We start from the raw sequence: 18,254 nt of genomic DNA on the forward strand, positions 1-18,254 counted from the left end.
GCATTTTATCATTTCGCTACCAGGTTGTTTCGAACCCAGCAACTCCACACCTGCTATTGTATTTTCCATTACCATTAGATCAGCTCAGAAGAAAAAAATTACTAATGTTTATAATTATGTAATATTATCATTAAAATGAAAAATAAGTTAAAATTTTAAAATTGTTGAAACAATAATAAAACAAAAAAAAAACAAAATCTAAAAAATAACAATTAAAAAATGTCACCCACATGGTCCTCCTTCCTGCACAAAAAAATTCACAATTTTTAAAGACAGTCATTGTGGTAACTCATGGCGTCACCCGCATGGACCCCCTTCCAGCACAAAAATTGTATAGACAGTCATGTGAGGTAGCTCATGGTGTCACCCCATGGACCTTCTTCCTGCTCAAAAATATAAAAATTGTATAGACGGTTACTTTGGTGTCATCCCCTCTGATGGTGTCACCGGATGAGATCCGCACCTTCCTACTGACGCCCCTGAAAGTTTATCATTACTAGTCAATATCGCCAATCATATTTGCGCCATTATTTCATACAAATAAGAAAGGAAATAATTTTGTGTTAAATTTGTGCCCCCCCCCCCACGGTACAAAAAAAAAAAAATGATAAGCGTACACTTATTTGAAAATAAAATGAAAGAAACTAACCTTGCATTGTTATCATTTATTCTTTCTTTTTTCATCATGCGAAATTTATTAATGAAAAAATATATCCACGAACTCCGTATTTGTAGCGGATGCCGGCTTGTGTATGTTTCCTTACTGTAGTGTGTATCGCTTATGTCAAAAAACAAAATTGCAAAAGAGACGAAAATATCACCCGATTGCTTGAAGGCACCTGTCGTTCATCCATGATACGATACAATGTGTAAGCTGACCAAGATTGTATTGTATCCAGGTTAACTAAACGATGGTATCTTGCAAATAATCATTATTTATAATTTTAATTTTTTTTTCAAAAAAATTCACTGTGAGTGCAAATAAAGGAAACGAAGTTAAAGTCATACTTGATGCCAAAAAGGCATAGTTTCACAGATAAAATTCATTATGGAGGAATCAGTTCAAAAATATGTAGTGACCTAAAGAAAATCAGTGAATCATTAAACTTTTTACACTTTTTGAACCATCTAAATATTCTCACAGGATTCTTCAATCAGATAATTATCTTACATCTCTCAAAACACACAGTTTAGTCTCTCACAACACAGTTTAGTGGGCAAGACTTTAAATATCAAATGGCATCATGTAAAATAACAAAGAGTATTTTGCGCTATATACTATCTCTCAGACTAGGTCCACTAAATGTAGTGGACATCCACTTTTAATTAATTAATTATATTCTTGAGACTTTTTGATTCTGGCAATAAAACTTAATCCATCCACTACAAGCCTTTAAGTGGACATCAACAATAACCACTATCTGAGTCAGTGACTGTGAACATCCTGGAGAGATTAATTTCCACCAAGTACATGCATTTTGGGTAATCTGTAATGCATCTACTGAACTTCACAATTTAATGGACTCTGGCCAGTGTGTACCATCAGCTATTTTGAAAAACTGATGGTTGTGCTAACTTTTTCTCACACAGTTCACATTAGGATTTGTCCTCTTGTGTACCATGAACAGAAACCAAATAACCACATATTTCACATCTGCGTGGTTTAAACACAGTACATGTCATCAAAGTCGAGATCTCTACAGTAAACTTTGCATCGATCTCACTTTTGAATGACTTCTAATCCAGAATGTATCTTCTTTTGCAGTTGTAAAAAGAAGAGAGACAAATGCAGCTACAAAAAGAAAGAGAACTGCAGTAGCTGAAAGAGGAAAAAGAGACAATTGCAACTGCAGAAAGAGGAAATAGAGAAAAATACAACTGCAGCTGCAGAAAGGAGAGAGAGAGAGAGAGAGAGAGAGAGAAGATAGACTAATGTAATTGCAATGTAAAAGAGAACAGAGGGAATACAGATGCAAAAAGAAATGGAATTTTAATTTAAACTAAAAGAATCTGAACTAGCAAGAAGAAAACACTCCTCCACTTTATAAACAAATACTGGTTTTGATGTTATCAGAAATATTTGGTGAGTACCAGATTATAAAGATAAATATCTCACTTTGAAAGAAAAAAACAAACAAAAAAGCAACCAACAAAATTGCTGACAATTTGAAATGACAAAAAGCATTGTACTATATTGTTACAAAATGTATATAATGGCAAAGTTCGTGAAGTCTATAGGTCATATGAACACAACAAAGAGCTGAAAATGTGATTAAGGAACATGTATAGATGGGTTAGGAGCTTGATACCTGAGGCATATTGACAAAGGTTTCAGACTGTCAAATTGCTCTACACACTTTCTCTTGAAATGAAACATGTAGTTTCAAGTTAATATAATACTCCTCATTTTTATGTTACAAATGGATTAAGCGCAATGGAAGTACAATATTTTTTAAACCTTAAAGTATGTATGTATGTGTGTGTGTGTGTGCGTGCATGCATGCATGTATGTATGTATGTTTCCCTATTAGTGATCACTATCCTATATGTGCAACTCGTAAGCAACAGAGCGCAAAGAAAAACAACTTACACTCCTACATGCAATACAGATGTTTCAAAAACTTTTCTGAAAATGAATTTCTCTCTGAACTATCACAAAACATTAACACAATATATTTCCCTAACATAGACCCAGAGTATGACTTGTCTAACTGGAATCACTGTTTTCTTACTATCCTAAATAAACACGACCCCATACACATCAAGAGAATTAAACGATCAAAACAACGAGAATGGTATACTAATGAAATCGCAGAGGCACAACGCAAACGAAACTACTACCATAAACATAGAGACTTTACAAACTATCGTTTATGGCGAAACAAAGTCAAATCTTTTATTGTAAAACACAAACGCTCCTTTTTCAAAGAAGCCATCACATCAAACTCCGATAACAGATCCATCTGGAATCACTTACGAAATCTAACTTCAATGAAACCTGCGCCTCTAGCTCCATGTGAAATTATAGTTGATGGCACTAATTATACTGATGAACTCGATATTGCAAACCAGCTGAACCATTTTTTTTACTAATATCTCCCAAACGCTTGACAGGTCTAAGAATACAGAGCCTAATTTAGGCAAACTTACTAAATTCGTGAATGAAAGGGTACCCGATTATGTTAGTTTCAACATTCCCTTAATAACAATAAATGACACTTTTGATATTATAAATAAACTTGACACAACCAAATTAGCTGGTCTAGATGGAATTCACCTCAAAACTCTGAAAATTTTGGCTTTATCAATCTCAGAGTCGTTGAAAGAAATAATTAACTGTAGTATCACTTCCAATAAATTCCCTGGAGTCAATGAAGTTAGCAAAAGTACTTGCAATTTATAAGGGAAATGAAAAGAATGACCCATTCAACTATCGACCCATATCTGTTCTATCCGTACTTTCAAAAATTATGGAAAAACATGTCAGCAAGCATATTTTCAGATATCTTGACAAGTACCAACTCCTCCATAGATCACAATCAGGTTTTCGAAAGAATCATTCATGTCAGACTGCAATGACAAAACTTATAGACCAATGGCTACTAGCAGGTGAACTTACTGGTGCAATCTTCATTGATTTTAAAAAAGCATTTGATTTGGTTGACCATTCATTGCTCATTAAAAAAACTTTCATCCTACAAGTTTTCTCCAAACTCAGTTGCCTGGTTCACGTCGTATCTCACAAAGAGACACCAGGTTGTCTGCACAGGTAAACATATATCCGAACCAAGTCATATCTTAAGTGGTGTTCCTCAAGGATCTATATTAGGGCCTCTTCTTTTTCTACTATTTATCAATGACTTAGCCTTGTATCCAGCGCACGATAACACAGATCCTGTCGCTGACGATTCGACACTGCATTTATCTGATAAATATATAGACTCCATTAAAAATAAACTTCAAATCCACCTCAACAATATATGTTTCGTGTCATCAAAACAAAATGCATATTAACATCTCTAAAACGAAATGTATTTCAATTGGAACAAGGCAGCATCTATCTACTAACATAGATTTACTTCTAACTCAAAATGGCTTAGACATATCTATTGTCAAAAATCAAAAACTTCTTGGTATCTACATTGATCAACACCTCAGCTGGAATGCGCATATCGATCACTTATGTGCAATGGTAGTCAAAAGAATAGCTATTAAAATTGCTTTCGAAATTTCTACCTCCATAATCACTTGAAATTTATTTTTCGGGTTAAATACTACCACTGATAGATTACGGCTGTACCATATGGGGAAACACATAAAATTATAATCTGTCCAGAATTGATAGACTCCAGAAAAGGGCAGCCCGAATAATACTGAAACTTCCTGTTATGACTCCCTCAAATGTATTGTTTTCACGTCTGAAATGGCTACCTATACAAAAATGTATACTTTATTTTAAAGGAATTATGACATACAAGTCTTTAACGGTCTTTCTCCAGATTATATCTCTAACATAATTGAACTAAGATCATCGAATACTGAGCATAATCTCCGATCGATGACTAAAATGATCTCCAGATTCCTTGGTCGAAAACCAATCATTATAAAAGCTCATTTACTGTATCAGCAACTACTGTATGGAATTCCTTACCAATGAGGATACGTAATTCAAATTCCCTTGTTTCTTTTAAAATATCATTAACGAAATTCCTTCTAGACCAGCTGGAATGACATATTAAAAGCTCTGAATATAAAACTTAATAATCATATCCATAACTGATATATATTTGTATGTTTCCCAGTATAGTCACACAGTCATTCATGTCAAATATGTACAAATGAGTGTGCAACGATATATGGTTATGTGCATGGTCTTCTATTTTTTATTTTTTTTTATTACAAAAACTGAGGACCACATGGCAGATGGTTCAGCCATGACAAATGTGTTATCCTTGTCAAAGATAGTTTATTATTATTATTATTATTATGTATGTATGTACGAGAACAGAATATGTACGCTCTACAGTGTTATGAAGATATAAAAAATAATTCACTACTCTGTTCAAACCATTAAGTTCTTGCACTACTTTCTCAGTAAAATGTAAAGTTGATAAAATAATTTATAAGTGTAATAATGGGTGAAAGAAACAAGAAAATATATATTTAATGGACTGATATCCAAGACGGTTGGCTTTGTTGTGGCCAGTTTATGCAAGTTTATTTCTATGGTAGAAAACTTTAGTACCCAGTATCTGATTACCATCATGATATTTGCAACTTTAAATAAGAAGTTTTATATTTTCTTGCATTTTGATTACAACTGAATACTCAGTATGCTGCAATAAGCCACACGATAACATGTTGACCAATTTCACTGTTAGTAATGTGTAATGGTGGCATGTAATAAGACCACACAGTTAAAGGTTGCCCAATTTCACTGTTAGTAATGTGTAATGGTGGCATGTAATAAGACCACCCAGTTAAATGTTGCCCAATTTCACTGTTAGTAATGTGTAATGGTGGCATGTAATAAGACCACACAGTTAAATGTTGCCCAATTTCACTGTTAGTAATGTTTAATGGTGGCATGTAATAAGACCACACAGTTAAATGTTGCCCAATTTCACTGTTAGTAATGTGTAATGGTAGTAGCACTTTAAGAATAAAAAAGAAATAAGTTCGGTTAAGTTAAATTTCTGTCAAGTAAATTCTGTGTTTCAGTTTTTACCTTTTAGCTTGGTCTCAGCATAATCATCATTAAATGCAACATGACCATTGTATTTAAATGTAAAAAGTGTCAATCGGCTGACACAGCTATGTATGCAAGTGTTTCTATGGCAACCTAATTAAGTGATGACCATTCTGACCTCCACCGTGCAAAGTGTTTACTGTATTGTTACACTCAATTAAAAGTTGGCCTTTGTAATATCATGTTTAGTACATATTTTATATCTATGAAAAAAACTGGTTAAATAAAGAAAGCAAACTCACAAGCAAATCCTACCAATGTTAGAGCTACAAGTCACTCATCTCAGTTTGCCAGCTGAACATATAAATATTTATACTAGTAACATAATACACAATGTTAGTCAATGGTAAATCCTACTCCTTCAAAAATGTGATAAAGTGTAAGAAGGAACATTAAAGGCATACTTGATGCATAAAAAGCATAGTTTCACAGATAAAATTCATTATGAAGGAATCAGTTCAAAAATATGTAGTGACCTAAACAAAATCAGTAATAATTAAACTATTTACACTTTTTGAACCATCTAAATATTCTCACAGGATTCTTCAATGAGATAATTATCTTACATCTCTCAAAACACAGTTTAGTCTCTCACAACACAGTTTAGTGGGAAGGACTTTAAATATCAAATGGCATCATGTACAGTAACAAAGAGTATTTTGTGCTATATACTCTCTCTCAGACTAGATCCACTCCAGGTAGTGGATATCCACTGATAATAATTATATTCTTGTGACTTTTTGACTCTGGTAATAAAACTTAATCCATCCACTACAAGCCATTAATTGGACGTCAACAATAACCACTACCTGAGTCAGTGACTGTGAACATCCTGGATAGATTAATTTCCACCAAGGACATGTATTTTGTGTAATCTGTAATGCATCTACTGTACTTCACAATTTAATGGGCTTTGGCCAGTGTGTACCCTCAGCTGTTTTGAAAAACTGATGTTTGTGCTAACTTTTTCTCACACAGTTCACATTAGGAGTTGTCATTTGTAAAATCAGTCTAGACCCAACAGAAACCAAATGACAACATATTTCACATTTGCATGGTTTAAACGCAGTACATGTCATCAATGTCGAGACCTCTACAGCAAATTTTGCATAGATCTCACTTTTGAATGGCTTGTAATTCAGAATGTATCTTCTTGTGCTTTGTCAAGCTGGATTTCAATAAAAATGGTTTACCATATAAAACCCATTTAATGTGGTTTTACGCAAGTGTGGTGCTGTCAGCTAAATGCCATTTTCACCACATGACAGGCTATATAATGTGGCCAGTATAATTGATGAAGAAACTGAAAAGCCCATACCAAGAACCAATCACCCTTGGGAAGCCACTTGCAAGCTTTCTCACATATCCAAAATGGCAAAGCCTGCACCTACAACTCATTAGAGACAGCAGTGAACACTAAAGAGTGGTTTAGACCACATGGGGCCCTTCACCAGTACTTTCAATTTGTGCTTACAAAATTATACAACTGAATCATTTCCAACCAGTGTGCACCCTCATCTGAGTTGACAATTTCCTATATAATTCACGTTATTTATCACCCATGTGCAGCCTTATATTAAAGAGGCACAGACATCCACATAAATGACTCATTTGTTGTCACCAGTGCTTTTGAAAAATTGGTATTATGGATGAAAATTGTCCCACACATTTTGTATGTGGATTGTGAATCCATAATCAGTTGAAAACAAATTACTATATATTCCACCAGTCTGTCTGGTGCACATTGTGAATTTGGCTAACATACACCAAAACCATTCTCCACATACATCATATCGGTATGGTCTGTAACCAAAAGGGCTCCAAAAGTAGGAAAATTCCTGCTGGACTAGCAATTTTCAAATTTCTAATATTCCGATAGCTTATAAAGTTATAGTTGTCACCAATAGGTAAGCCAAAAGACTAGTGAAGATTCAGCAGGACTTTTGTCAAGCTTAAAGTCCTCCTGCCTACAAAGATATGCAGAATTCTAGGTCTGGACCATTATGCCATCTTTACTACTTTTAATCAAGTAAAACAAGTTGCCAAATAAACCACACTTGTATGGTTTGGCATTACTGTTTATATTCTCAAGTGTGGACAAGCAAGAGATCTATCTCAACAATCTGCCTCATATTTCACATCAGAAGGATTTGTCACCATTGTAAATACTGAAATGTAATTTCCAATGAATTTCACATTTAAATGATTTGTCACTTAGTGTTTATCCTGAAGTGTGCAAGCAAGCTGGAGCTATATTTGAACAATTTCCCACATTTAAAGCAGTTCTCTTCAGGTGTGTTTACAAATTCCAGTTTTGTTTAAGCAATCTCCCCCATGATCACATTTTAATGTTTTGTCGCCAGTTTGCACCTTCAAACTTGATGACAGGGTATAACCGCGGCTAAACATTTTCCCACATAACTGGTTTGTCACAAGAATGCATTTTCATGTGTGTTGACAAAGTTGAACCCCGACTAAACAATTTTCCACATATTCCACATTTGTATGGCTTGTCACCACTGTGTATCCTCAAGTGTTTTTTCAAATTTGAGCTATATCGGAAAAATTTCTCACATACTGCACATTTGAATGGTTGCTCACCAGTGTGCACCCTTGTATGGCTTTTCAACTCATAGCTCTGGCTAAATAATTTACCACAGGTTTCACATTTGTATGGTTTCTCTCCTGTGTGTACCCTTATATGTCTTGTCAATCCTGAGTTCTCACTAAACAATTTCCCACATGTTTCACATTTGAATGGTCTCTCACCTGTGTGTATCCTCATATGTCCTGTCAATTCTGAGCTGTAGCTAAACACTTTAAAACATAATTCACATTTGATTGGTTTTTCACCTGTGTGCACCTTCATATGTCTTGACAAGATTTTGCTGTGGCCAAACAGTTTGCCACATACATCACATTTGAATGTTTTCTCACCAGTGTGCATATCCAAGTGTGAAGACAAACTACATTTCCATGTAAATAATTTCCCGCATATTTCACATTTGAAAGGCTTTTCACCGGTGTGCATATTCATGTGCGATGATAAACTACGGCTCCATCTAAATAATTTCCCACATATTTCACATTTGAATGGCTTTTCACCGGTGTGCATCTTCATGTGTGATGACAAACTATAGCTCTGCCTGAACATTTTCCCACATATTTCACACATGAATGTTTTTTCACCAGTGTGTATACTTAAGTGAGATAATAAATGAATACTACGACTAAACAATTTCTCACAAATATCACATTTATATGGTTTGTTACCAGTGTGCATATTCAAGTGTGAGGACAAACTATGGTTACATGTAAATAATTTCCCACATATTTCACATTTGAAAGGCTTTTCACCGGTGTGCATCTTCATGTGTGATGACAAACTACCGCTCCGTCTAAATAATTTCCCACATATATCACATTTGAATGGTTTTTCATCTGTGTGCAGCTTCATATGTCTCGACAAAGGAGAGCTCTGGCTAAACAATTTTCCACATACTTCACATTTGAAGGGTTTCTCGCCAGTGTGTACCATCACATGTCTTAACAAAGTGGAGCTCTGGCCAAACAAATTCCCACATATTTCACATTTAAAAGGCTTCTCACCTGTGTGTATCTTTAAGTGTGATGACAAACCAGACTTCTGGCCAAACAAATTCCCACATATTTCACATTTAAAAGGCTTCTCACCTGTGTGTATCTTTAAGTGTGATGACAAACTAGAAATCTGGCCAAACAAATTCCCACATATTTCACATTTAAAAGGCTTCTCACCTGTGTGTATAATCAAGTGTGATGACAAACCAGACTTCTGGCCAAACAATTTCCCACATATTTCACATTTGAAAGGTTTCTCACCTGTGTGCACCTTCATGTGCACGGACAAATGTGATCCCTGCCTGAACAATTTCCCACAAATTTGGCAACTGAAGGGTTTCTCACCTGTGTGCAACAGCAGATGTTTTGACAAATTAAAGTTATACCTAAAAGATTTCTCGCATATTTCACATTTGAATGGTTTCTCACTAGTGCGCATCATCATTTATTTTATCTCATTAGACTATGTTATGAATATCTTGTAGTAATTCACATCTGCATGGTTGTCCCCGTATACATTCCTGAATGTCAAGCATGTGATCTAGCTAAATACATTCAACCACATTTCACATTTGTCTGGTTTGTAAGCAGTACGTATCCTCTCGCTTGTCTTTTGTGGCATAGGGTAGATGAGTAGTCCTACAATAAAAATGAACTTGATATTTGTTTTGTGAGTCGAAGTCTTACAGTCTAAATATCGGGTAGCTTACTTTGATGTCGATTAGCATCGTATCGAATCAAATCGGGTTAAGTTGAAATATACTTCTTTAACGAAACTGCCTCGCTTGTCGCTCAGCATTAAAAGGTTAGTGTTAGGACTGGACTGGTCGGCCCGGTGTTAGGATAATGTGACTGGGTGGAACATTATGTCACATGTCTGCGGCATGATGTCCCAGTGCTAGACACCACTGTAAACTGCCACACTGCAGACATCGTAGCGATATGACTGAAAAATTGTTAAAAGCTACGTTTAATATCCAAATCACATCACATCACTTAAACGAAAGAGAAACAAAAATTATATTGAAGAATGTGTTTAGATAGTGTTGTGTTATTGTGTTAAAACATATGATGAGACGTCGTGTTCTAACTATCAATACTTTAATATATACAAGTGACTACTGTGAGGTCTTAAGACAAGAGTGCTATCAAAGAGGCAGACGCCTGTAGATAGTACCAGTGGAGCTATGACTCATGCACAGAGGGTTCTGATTGGTCAGTTACACATGTATAATGTTACATCTCTCTTCTTACAACGAAAAGGTTTGATTAACTTTTAATAAACTGTCTAAATGAATATGAACCATTATAACTAATATATCAAAATCAAGTTCGTCTTTGATAGCAATGCTTACAATGATTAACGAATAAAAGTCTGTGACAGACTGAGAATGCATTGTATATTTTTTTTAAATATCCTGCTGCTTGTTTGATTGCTATTTAATGTACACAGCTGGTCCTTATCTTGAATTACCGTCTGTGTTTATCAACAAAACCATACACTGTGCTACACTAATGACTGTTCTGTTAGCTGAGTCTCCCTTATCTGTGAGTACAGGATTTCCGAACTGTTTCTTATCCAGGATATGTACAGGTTTTAGGAACTGATATTACACTGACTCTATTATCTTTGGTTTTACTAGCCTCCCAGAACGTGTGTAGTATCCGCTTTGCTGACAATCTTGTGGGTTTCTTGCGGCAGGCTCAGGCGTACTTCGGCTGAAACATTGAGATTCCACTGATTGTGAAATTGGTTTACTGGCATTTGCGGGAAGTGTTACTGCTGTACACAGTGTGTTTTCAATCTGAGAGAAAGGCGCATTTATATTACATTGTAGGGGGTGTGTTTCATTAGTTTTCATGAGCTGACGTCTATTGCGACGATAAATGGTACCATCTTTGGTGCGAACTGAGTATGACCTTTCGTCGAGTTTTCTTAATATAACGGCAGGTTCCCAGTTTTGACCTTTGAATTGAACTCTGACTGATTCCCCTTCCTTAAGTGGTTTTAGTGGTTTTGCACTTTTATCATAATAATTCATTGTTTTCTCCTTGCGAAGTGTAATTTTCTTTTTGACCTCAGCGGTGATGGGTGTTTCGGGAATTAGCTTTTCGCGAGTTGTTGGGAGAATTGATCTGAGTTGTCTCCCCATCAACAATTGTGCTGGTGAGAACCCGATATCAAGAGCAGTGGCTCGATATTCTAATATGCCTATAAGCGGTTCTCTGCCATCGGCTTTTGCTTTTGAGAAAATTCTCTTTACAGTTTGAACTGTTTTCTCCGCTAGGCCGTTCGAATGAGGGTATGTGGGACTCGATGTAACATGTTTAAAGTCCTATTCTTTCGCGAAGCTTGCGAACTCTCGGGAAGAATAGCATGTTTGATTGTCGCTGACAACGACTTCCGGTATTCCGAAGCTCGCGAATATGCTTTTCATGTGATTAATAACAGTGCAACTTTTTGAGCTTGCGAGTGCCTTAACTTCAAAGTAGCGACTGAAATAATCTACTACAACAATGTAATCTTTATTATCCCATGTAAATAGGTCTGTGGCGACTTTTTGCCATGGATATTCAGGGACGTCATGGGGGATGAGAGGTTCCTTTTGGTTAGAACTTCTGCGCTCCAAACAGATAGAGCATTTTGACACTACATCGGAAATGTCAACTGAGATTCTTGGCCAGAACAAGACATCTCTGGCTCTTTTCAGACACTTCTCAATACCTAAATGTCCCGAATGTACAGTTTCTAGCATTTTCTGCCTGAGGACTTGTGGTATGACTATTTTTTGACCTTTCAAAATTAACCCATCTACAACCGAAAGTGTATCTCTATAATTCCAATAGTCAATTATCTCTGATTGACAGCTTGACCTCTTTTCAGGCCACCCTTCAATTATGACCTGTTTCAGTATGACCAGCTGGGGGTCTTGTTCAGTGAGAGATTGAATTTCTTCCTTCTTACGATCAGATATAGGTAATGCTGATAACACCATATGCACATGCATATCTATACCTTCAGATAAGGTGGGGAGTGTATCAGATAAAAACTTACGGGAGAGTGTGTCTGCTACGGGTAAGTTCTTACCTTGGTAATGTTTTACATCTAGGTCATAACGCTGCAGCTGCAAAAGCATGCGTTGTAGTCTCGGTGGGGCTGCGTAGAGGGGCTTTTTCATTATAGCGAGAAGTGGAAGGTGATCAGTTTGAACGTGTACCTTTCTCGCGTATACATATTGATGGAACCGTTTGCATCCGAACAGTATAGCGAACATTTCTTTCTCTATCTGAGCATAATTAATTTCAGTTGTAGTCAAGGATTTTGATGCATAAGCCACGGGCTTATCATCTTGCATTAGGGCGGCACCGAGCCCATATTTTGACGCATCAACTTGCAAAGTCAGTGGTTTCTTAGGGTCAAAGTAGGACAGAACAGGTCCCGGGCTTATAGTAATTATGTCTTTGACCTTTTGAAATGCGTCTATTTGCGGAGAGTCCCATGAAAACTCTACGTCTTTCGCTAACAGTTGTCTTAACGAACTGGTGACCCCAGCCAAATTTGGGGCAAATTTGGACAAGTAGTTAACCATGCCAAGAATGGTTTCTAACTCTGCGTGTTTACGAGGGGGTTCCATTTCTCTGACCGCTGATACTTTGGCAGGATCGGGTTTGAGACCTTCTGCTGACAGAATGTGCACGAAGTACTGTACTTCTGTAACACCTACTTCTAGTTTTTCCTCATTTAGCCGGATTCCTTTTTCGAGGGAACGTTTGAGAACATTTCTCAAATTTGTATCATGTTCGTCGCGTGTGCGTCCGAAAACTAGTATATCGTCGCAAATCGAAACAATACCACTTGAACCTTCAAAGCTCTCATCGATCTGCCGTTGGAATTCATCCTGAGATGATTTCAAACCAAATGGGAGACGCAAGAAACGGTAACGGCCGTAAGGGGTGTTGAAAGTTGTGAGGTATGATGAGTCACGTGACAGTTTTATTGCCCAATATCCTGACCGTGCATCCAATTTGGTGAAGTATTTTGCACCTGATAATTGGGGTAGGATATCGTCTAGTGTGCGCATAGGGTAATGGGGACGCAAAATTGCTTTATTAAGATCTTGTGGGTCGAGACATACCCTTAGTTTACCCGACTGCTTTTCTACGACAACCATAGAATTTACCCATGCTGTAGGTGATGTAACCGGGGCAATGATATTTTCGTTTTCCATGCGATCAAGTTCAGTTTTGAGTCTGTCTTGAAGTGCGACAAGTACTCGCCGCGGAGGGTGCACTACAGGTGTAGCCTTGGGGTCGATGTGTATGGTACATTCCCCAGGGAAAAGACCTATGCCGTTGAAGACTTCGGCATATTCCTTGAGAACAACTGCATTAGTGAGGGGCGTACTCTTATTACATTGTAAATTTGACATCTGTGTCTGAACGGAGTATGTAAATTTAACTAAGCCTAACTCCATACAAGATTGTAAACCAAGAATAGGTGGTGCTTTCGTTTTAACAATGTAGAACTCGAGTTCATGTGTACGTTCAGTGCGCTTACATGTGAGATTGACTGTACCCATTGTACTCAATAATTTGCCGTCATATGCGGATAATGTGCTTAATGTAGGTTGAAGTGGATGTTTAATGCCTAGCTTTTTGAATATATGCGATGGTATGATGTTAACTTGAGAGCCAGTATCCAATTTAAAATCAGTAGGAACTAAATTAGGTCCTACCTCTATCGCCGCATACGCCTGGCCATTGGCAATTATATCCCTTTTTACACTGTCAATATATAAATCCTCGTTTTTATGTTCATTGTTAATCACACTGACCGTTTTTGATCTGCACACTTTCTCAAAGTGATTGAGTTTATGACACTTATTGCAAGTCTTTCCTTTTGCAGGGCACTTGTCCTGGCTTGAATGTGACTTGTATCCGCAGTGTCCACAGGTCGCGTTGACGCTCCGTCTGGAAGATGTGGTCCATTTCTTCTTTGGCTGTAGTTCTTTTGTCTTGGTCTGTCGTTGAATTGTCGCATGTACTTCCGGTCTGGCTGATGCAGACATGGTCTGGAGCTGCTCCTGGGCATATTCATGGCTTTGACTGATGTTAATAGCCTTTTCCAAGGTCAACTTTTCACCTTCGTTGATAAGTTTTTCTCGTATCCTTGGTGACGATACCCCGAAGACAATTCTATCACGAATCATGTCGTCTTCGTCTTTGAAGAGACAGTCCTTGGCCAAAAGTTTCAGTGAAGTCACATATTGGTCTATTGTCCTGGAGCCTTGAATTTCATTGTTAAACTTGAATCTGGCGAAGACCGGATTTAATTTTGGTTGCACGTGATGTTTAAATTTTGTAAAGAGCGTTGATGGGTCCTTTTTATCTTCATCCGTCAGAGTCCATGTGTTGAAAATATCTCTACCTTTGTCGCCTACCCAAAGTAGAATGTAGTTGGCTTTGACTGCATCACTTCTTCTGCTCATCGGTCCATTAAATATTAATTCACAGTGTTGTTGGAATTTAGCCCATGAGTTGGTAAGGTTGGAATTGTCCCAGTCCATGGTAGGGGTTGACACGCCGGAAAGATCCATCTCGAAGGTATTAAGTTCGTATGCAGAAATTTCAACGTTTTTAAGGTTTCAAATTAGTGCAAAATCTTCCGTGGATTGTAAAGTTATTGTTTCAAAATATCCATTTACGATCCATGTGCTATTCCAGTTATAATTAGTATCCCACTTCTGACACCATGTTGTGTTATTGTGTTGAAACATAAGATGAGACGTCGTGTTCTAACTATCAATACTTTAATATATACAAGTGACTACTGTGAGGTCTTAATACAGAGTGCTATCAAAGAGGCAGACGCCTGTAGATAGTACCAGTGGAGCTATGACTCATGCACAGAGGGTTCTGATTGGTCAGTTACACATGTATAATGTTACAGATAGCCTCGTTTCGTTAAAACGTCTTGTAATGTTTGAAACTTACTTCAGTCTACCGGCTTCCATCACATTCCAGCCAATTGAACTGTAGGCCAACGGACTTGAAAATATATCCATTTGCTTGTGCGGAAATTTAAATTTATTAGGAAATGACTGAACATATGAGTGTCTGCATAAAGATATAAATGCCTGTAGATGACACAGGTTAATTTATTATCCGCCCTCTTCCATGAATAGTTGTCTAAAGTCACAATAAATGTACACGTTAAAGAGCGTGACACAAATTTTCTTATGCAATCTTGGTGAGTAAACGAAAACCATAAAACATGTCCATGTTAGGAAATAATAGTGTTACTTTAAAGTATCCAAGCAACAACAACAACAACAACAAAAAAAAAAAAAAAAAAAAAAAAAATAACACTCCAACAATATCATGAATTAATTATTGATTTATATCTAATGCCGCCATCATGACCACGTTTACGTTAAAGTTGGAAACTGTTAATGAACGTTAACACTGCATGTTGCATACAGTTATGTGTATATATTGTATGTCATCTGTGTAAATAGACCACACATTATAATATAAATTAATAGTAACACCTACCTATATGTTGTCGATTGTCTTGGCTTGTAAATCTTTTAAAATTCACATTCTGCATAACAAGACCTGACCCCACCCCACCCCCATTTGTCTGCTTATGACCTACAGTTCATTTCAGGTTAGCCAAGTTAATACAAAGGTAAGACAGAAAGGATAACTGATTGATCCTAGTGGATGACGAATTTATTTCATCCAGTACGCGGGAAATTCGGTATATGCAAACATGGGCGAAAGAGGACGAGTGAATATACTCGAGGTTTGCACCGACTCGATGAAATGTAGCCGTTATTGACAGGGACGAAGATACAAAAAAAAAAAAAAAAATGATTTATGTCATTGTCCCACGCAATGTCAGCGGTTTACCATTTATATTCTGCTTTGTTTGTATATAAAATATCACTAGTAACATTATTCTCCTTTGCAGTTCAAAGTAAAACATGGCGCAAACAACCAATTTGAAATAGAAAAACTAAGTACACTAAAGGTTTCTAGCTAGATTCACATGTTTGCAAGCTAGCCGGCCGTATGTACCGTTAGAATACGCAATCGTACTAACGACGATGCGATTATGGGAGCTATAGTGTTATCTACGCCATTCAACAACAGGGATACGAAGATTTAATATATTTCACTGCATTTAACTTTTAAATTGGTTTATAGTTTTACATTAGAAAATCAATATAAAAAAAATTCAGTTTAACATATTATTCGAAGTGTCTAATTGATCATGATCATTGTGGTATCAAAATAAATACGATTTGGATGATCGGGGAATATTGAGCGATATTACAGCAAGATGCAACGAGCGTTACATTTTTACACATATATTGGGTCTTTTGTAGGATGCACGTGGTAAACATTATTATGCCATACTGTTGGGGCTCTCATATACGTCTTCTTCCAGTCGAACTGGTCCAGTGACCGACAGGCAAATTACACGCACAACTATAAGCATGACTCTAAAACATTCCATATTCAAAATATATTTGTGGTCAGTACTGATAATAGCAAAAAGAACTGGGAAACATTCCTTAAATACATACTATGCAATGACCTATTTACATTTTACTTCTTTTCTTATCTTATTTCATGAAACGTAATTCTCTAAATATTAATCCGGTAAAAGTTTCTAATTTTGATTATCATCCCTCCTTCTTTCTTGCAACCAGTCTAAAGATAATGAAATGCAATTGCTATTAGCTGCTTATCCTAAATAGATCTTATATGAATCACTAAATGGGATTATATTGAATATGCTTCTAAGTATGAGAACTATTATAGTTGCAGTATATAATAATGCCAGTGTGTTTGAAGTCACTTAACGGAAAACGAGTGTGATTACACTTAAGACAATGTATAAGTAAAGCGCAAGATTTTAGTAGTGGTGAATATCACTAGAACACATGAGCAGCAGAGAGGGTGGACAGACCTTTGTCTGAAAAGCGTCGAAACGTCGAAAATAAGCCTTCCTACGAACGATCGAAAAACAAAAAGCGTCGACACTTTACTAAGAAAATCTCTATGGAATTTGTCTAATTAATATTACTCCATTGTCGTTGGTGACTTTTTTCTAGTTTATTATACACGCGTTTTACGCAATTACGTCCTCGCGAGGTCCCCCCCCCACCCTCTCTGCTGCTATTAATTTATCCAAATATTTTATCAAGTCCAATACGATATCTTGTTCTAGGATTATGTAGTGCTATTGTTATAAATCCATGCGGAGTAGCTTGCGCTGTGAAAAGAAGTTTCTGAATTTAATTATATCCATGTCACCGCTGCACCAAGTTTGATGAATATTTCTCACCGTGTGTGTATCAACTCCATTAAACACAACTAAAATATTACAGTTATCTCTGATCACTTTTGGTATTTGTGTGTATCGTTGAGTAACATAAATGATATCGGTGTTTTTATGTCTACCACGGGAAAAAATCCTAGCTGGATTTGATTGTTTATCCAGCATCACATCATCGTATACAACCAAATTATTAATAAATCCGTCTATGGAATCAACTGATGGTGCTTCATCAAAATCGGTTATAAACTCGATAACATCGTTATCTTTATCTATTCGTCCGTTTTCATTAAAATCTTTGAGCACGTCATAACATCTTTGATCATCAAGTGACGGGGCTACCGAATACAATTGATCCCACTTTAACCATCTCATTATAAGATTAAGTAACAACTGTGTCTTTCCACTTCCAGATGGTCCTATTATTATAATTCTGATGGAATTTGGTAACGCAGGATGGTGCTTGACAGGTTCTCGTTTTCTTGTCGCTGAAAAATCAATTATATCCATGCTGTATAAAATAAAATATCCATGGATTTATATTGTGTGAAGTGC

General features: G+C 36.6%; 1 protein-coding gene across 1 annotated transcript; it reads right to left on the minus strand.

The window, feature by feature from the left end:
- Window positions 1–1,977: 1,977 nt before the first annotated feature.
- On the minus strand, window positions 1,978–10,330 carry LOC149784010 (uncharacterized). The gene has a single exon (XM_089932109.1). It carries the CDS (start codon window positions 9,792–9,794, stop codon window positions 8,151–8,153), a length of 1,644 nt encoding a protein of 547 aa, XP_089788235.1. The 5' UTR covers window positions 9,795–10,330; the 3' UTR covers window positions 1,978–8,150.
- Window positions 10,331–18,254: the final 7,924 nt, after the last annotated feature.

This window comes from Sinohyriopsis cumingii, chromosome 14, assembly GCF_028554795.1.
Source record: "Sinohyriopsis cumingii isolate HCF-2022 chromosome 14, ASM2855479v2, whole genome shotgun sequence".
In the NCBI taxonomy this organism is placed as follows: Eukaryota; Metazoa; Mollusca; class Bivalvia; order Unionida; family Unionidae; genus Sinohyriopsis; species Sinohyriopsis cumingii.

Excerpts from the sequence above, each read along its gene's own strand:
- LOC149784010 (XM_089932109.1), bottom strand. The coding sequence starts at position 9,794 with ATGATGATGCGCACTAGTGAGAAACCATTCAAATGTGAAATATGCGAG.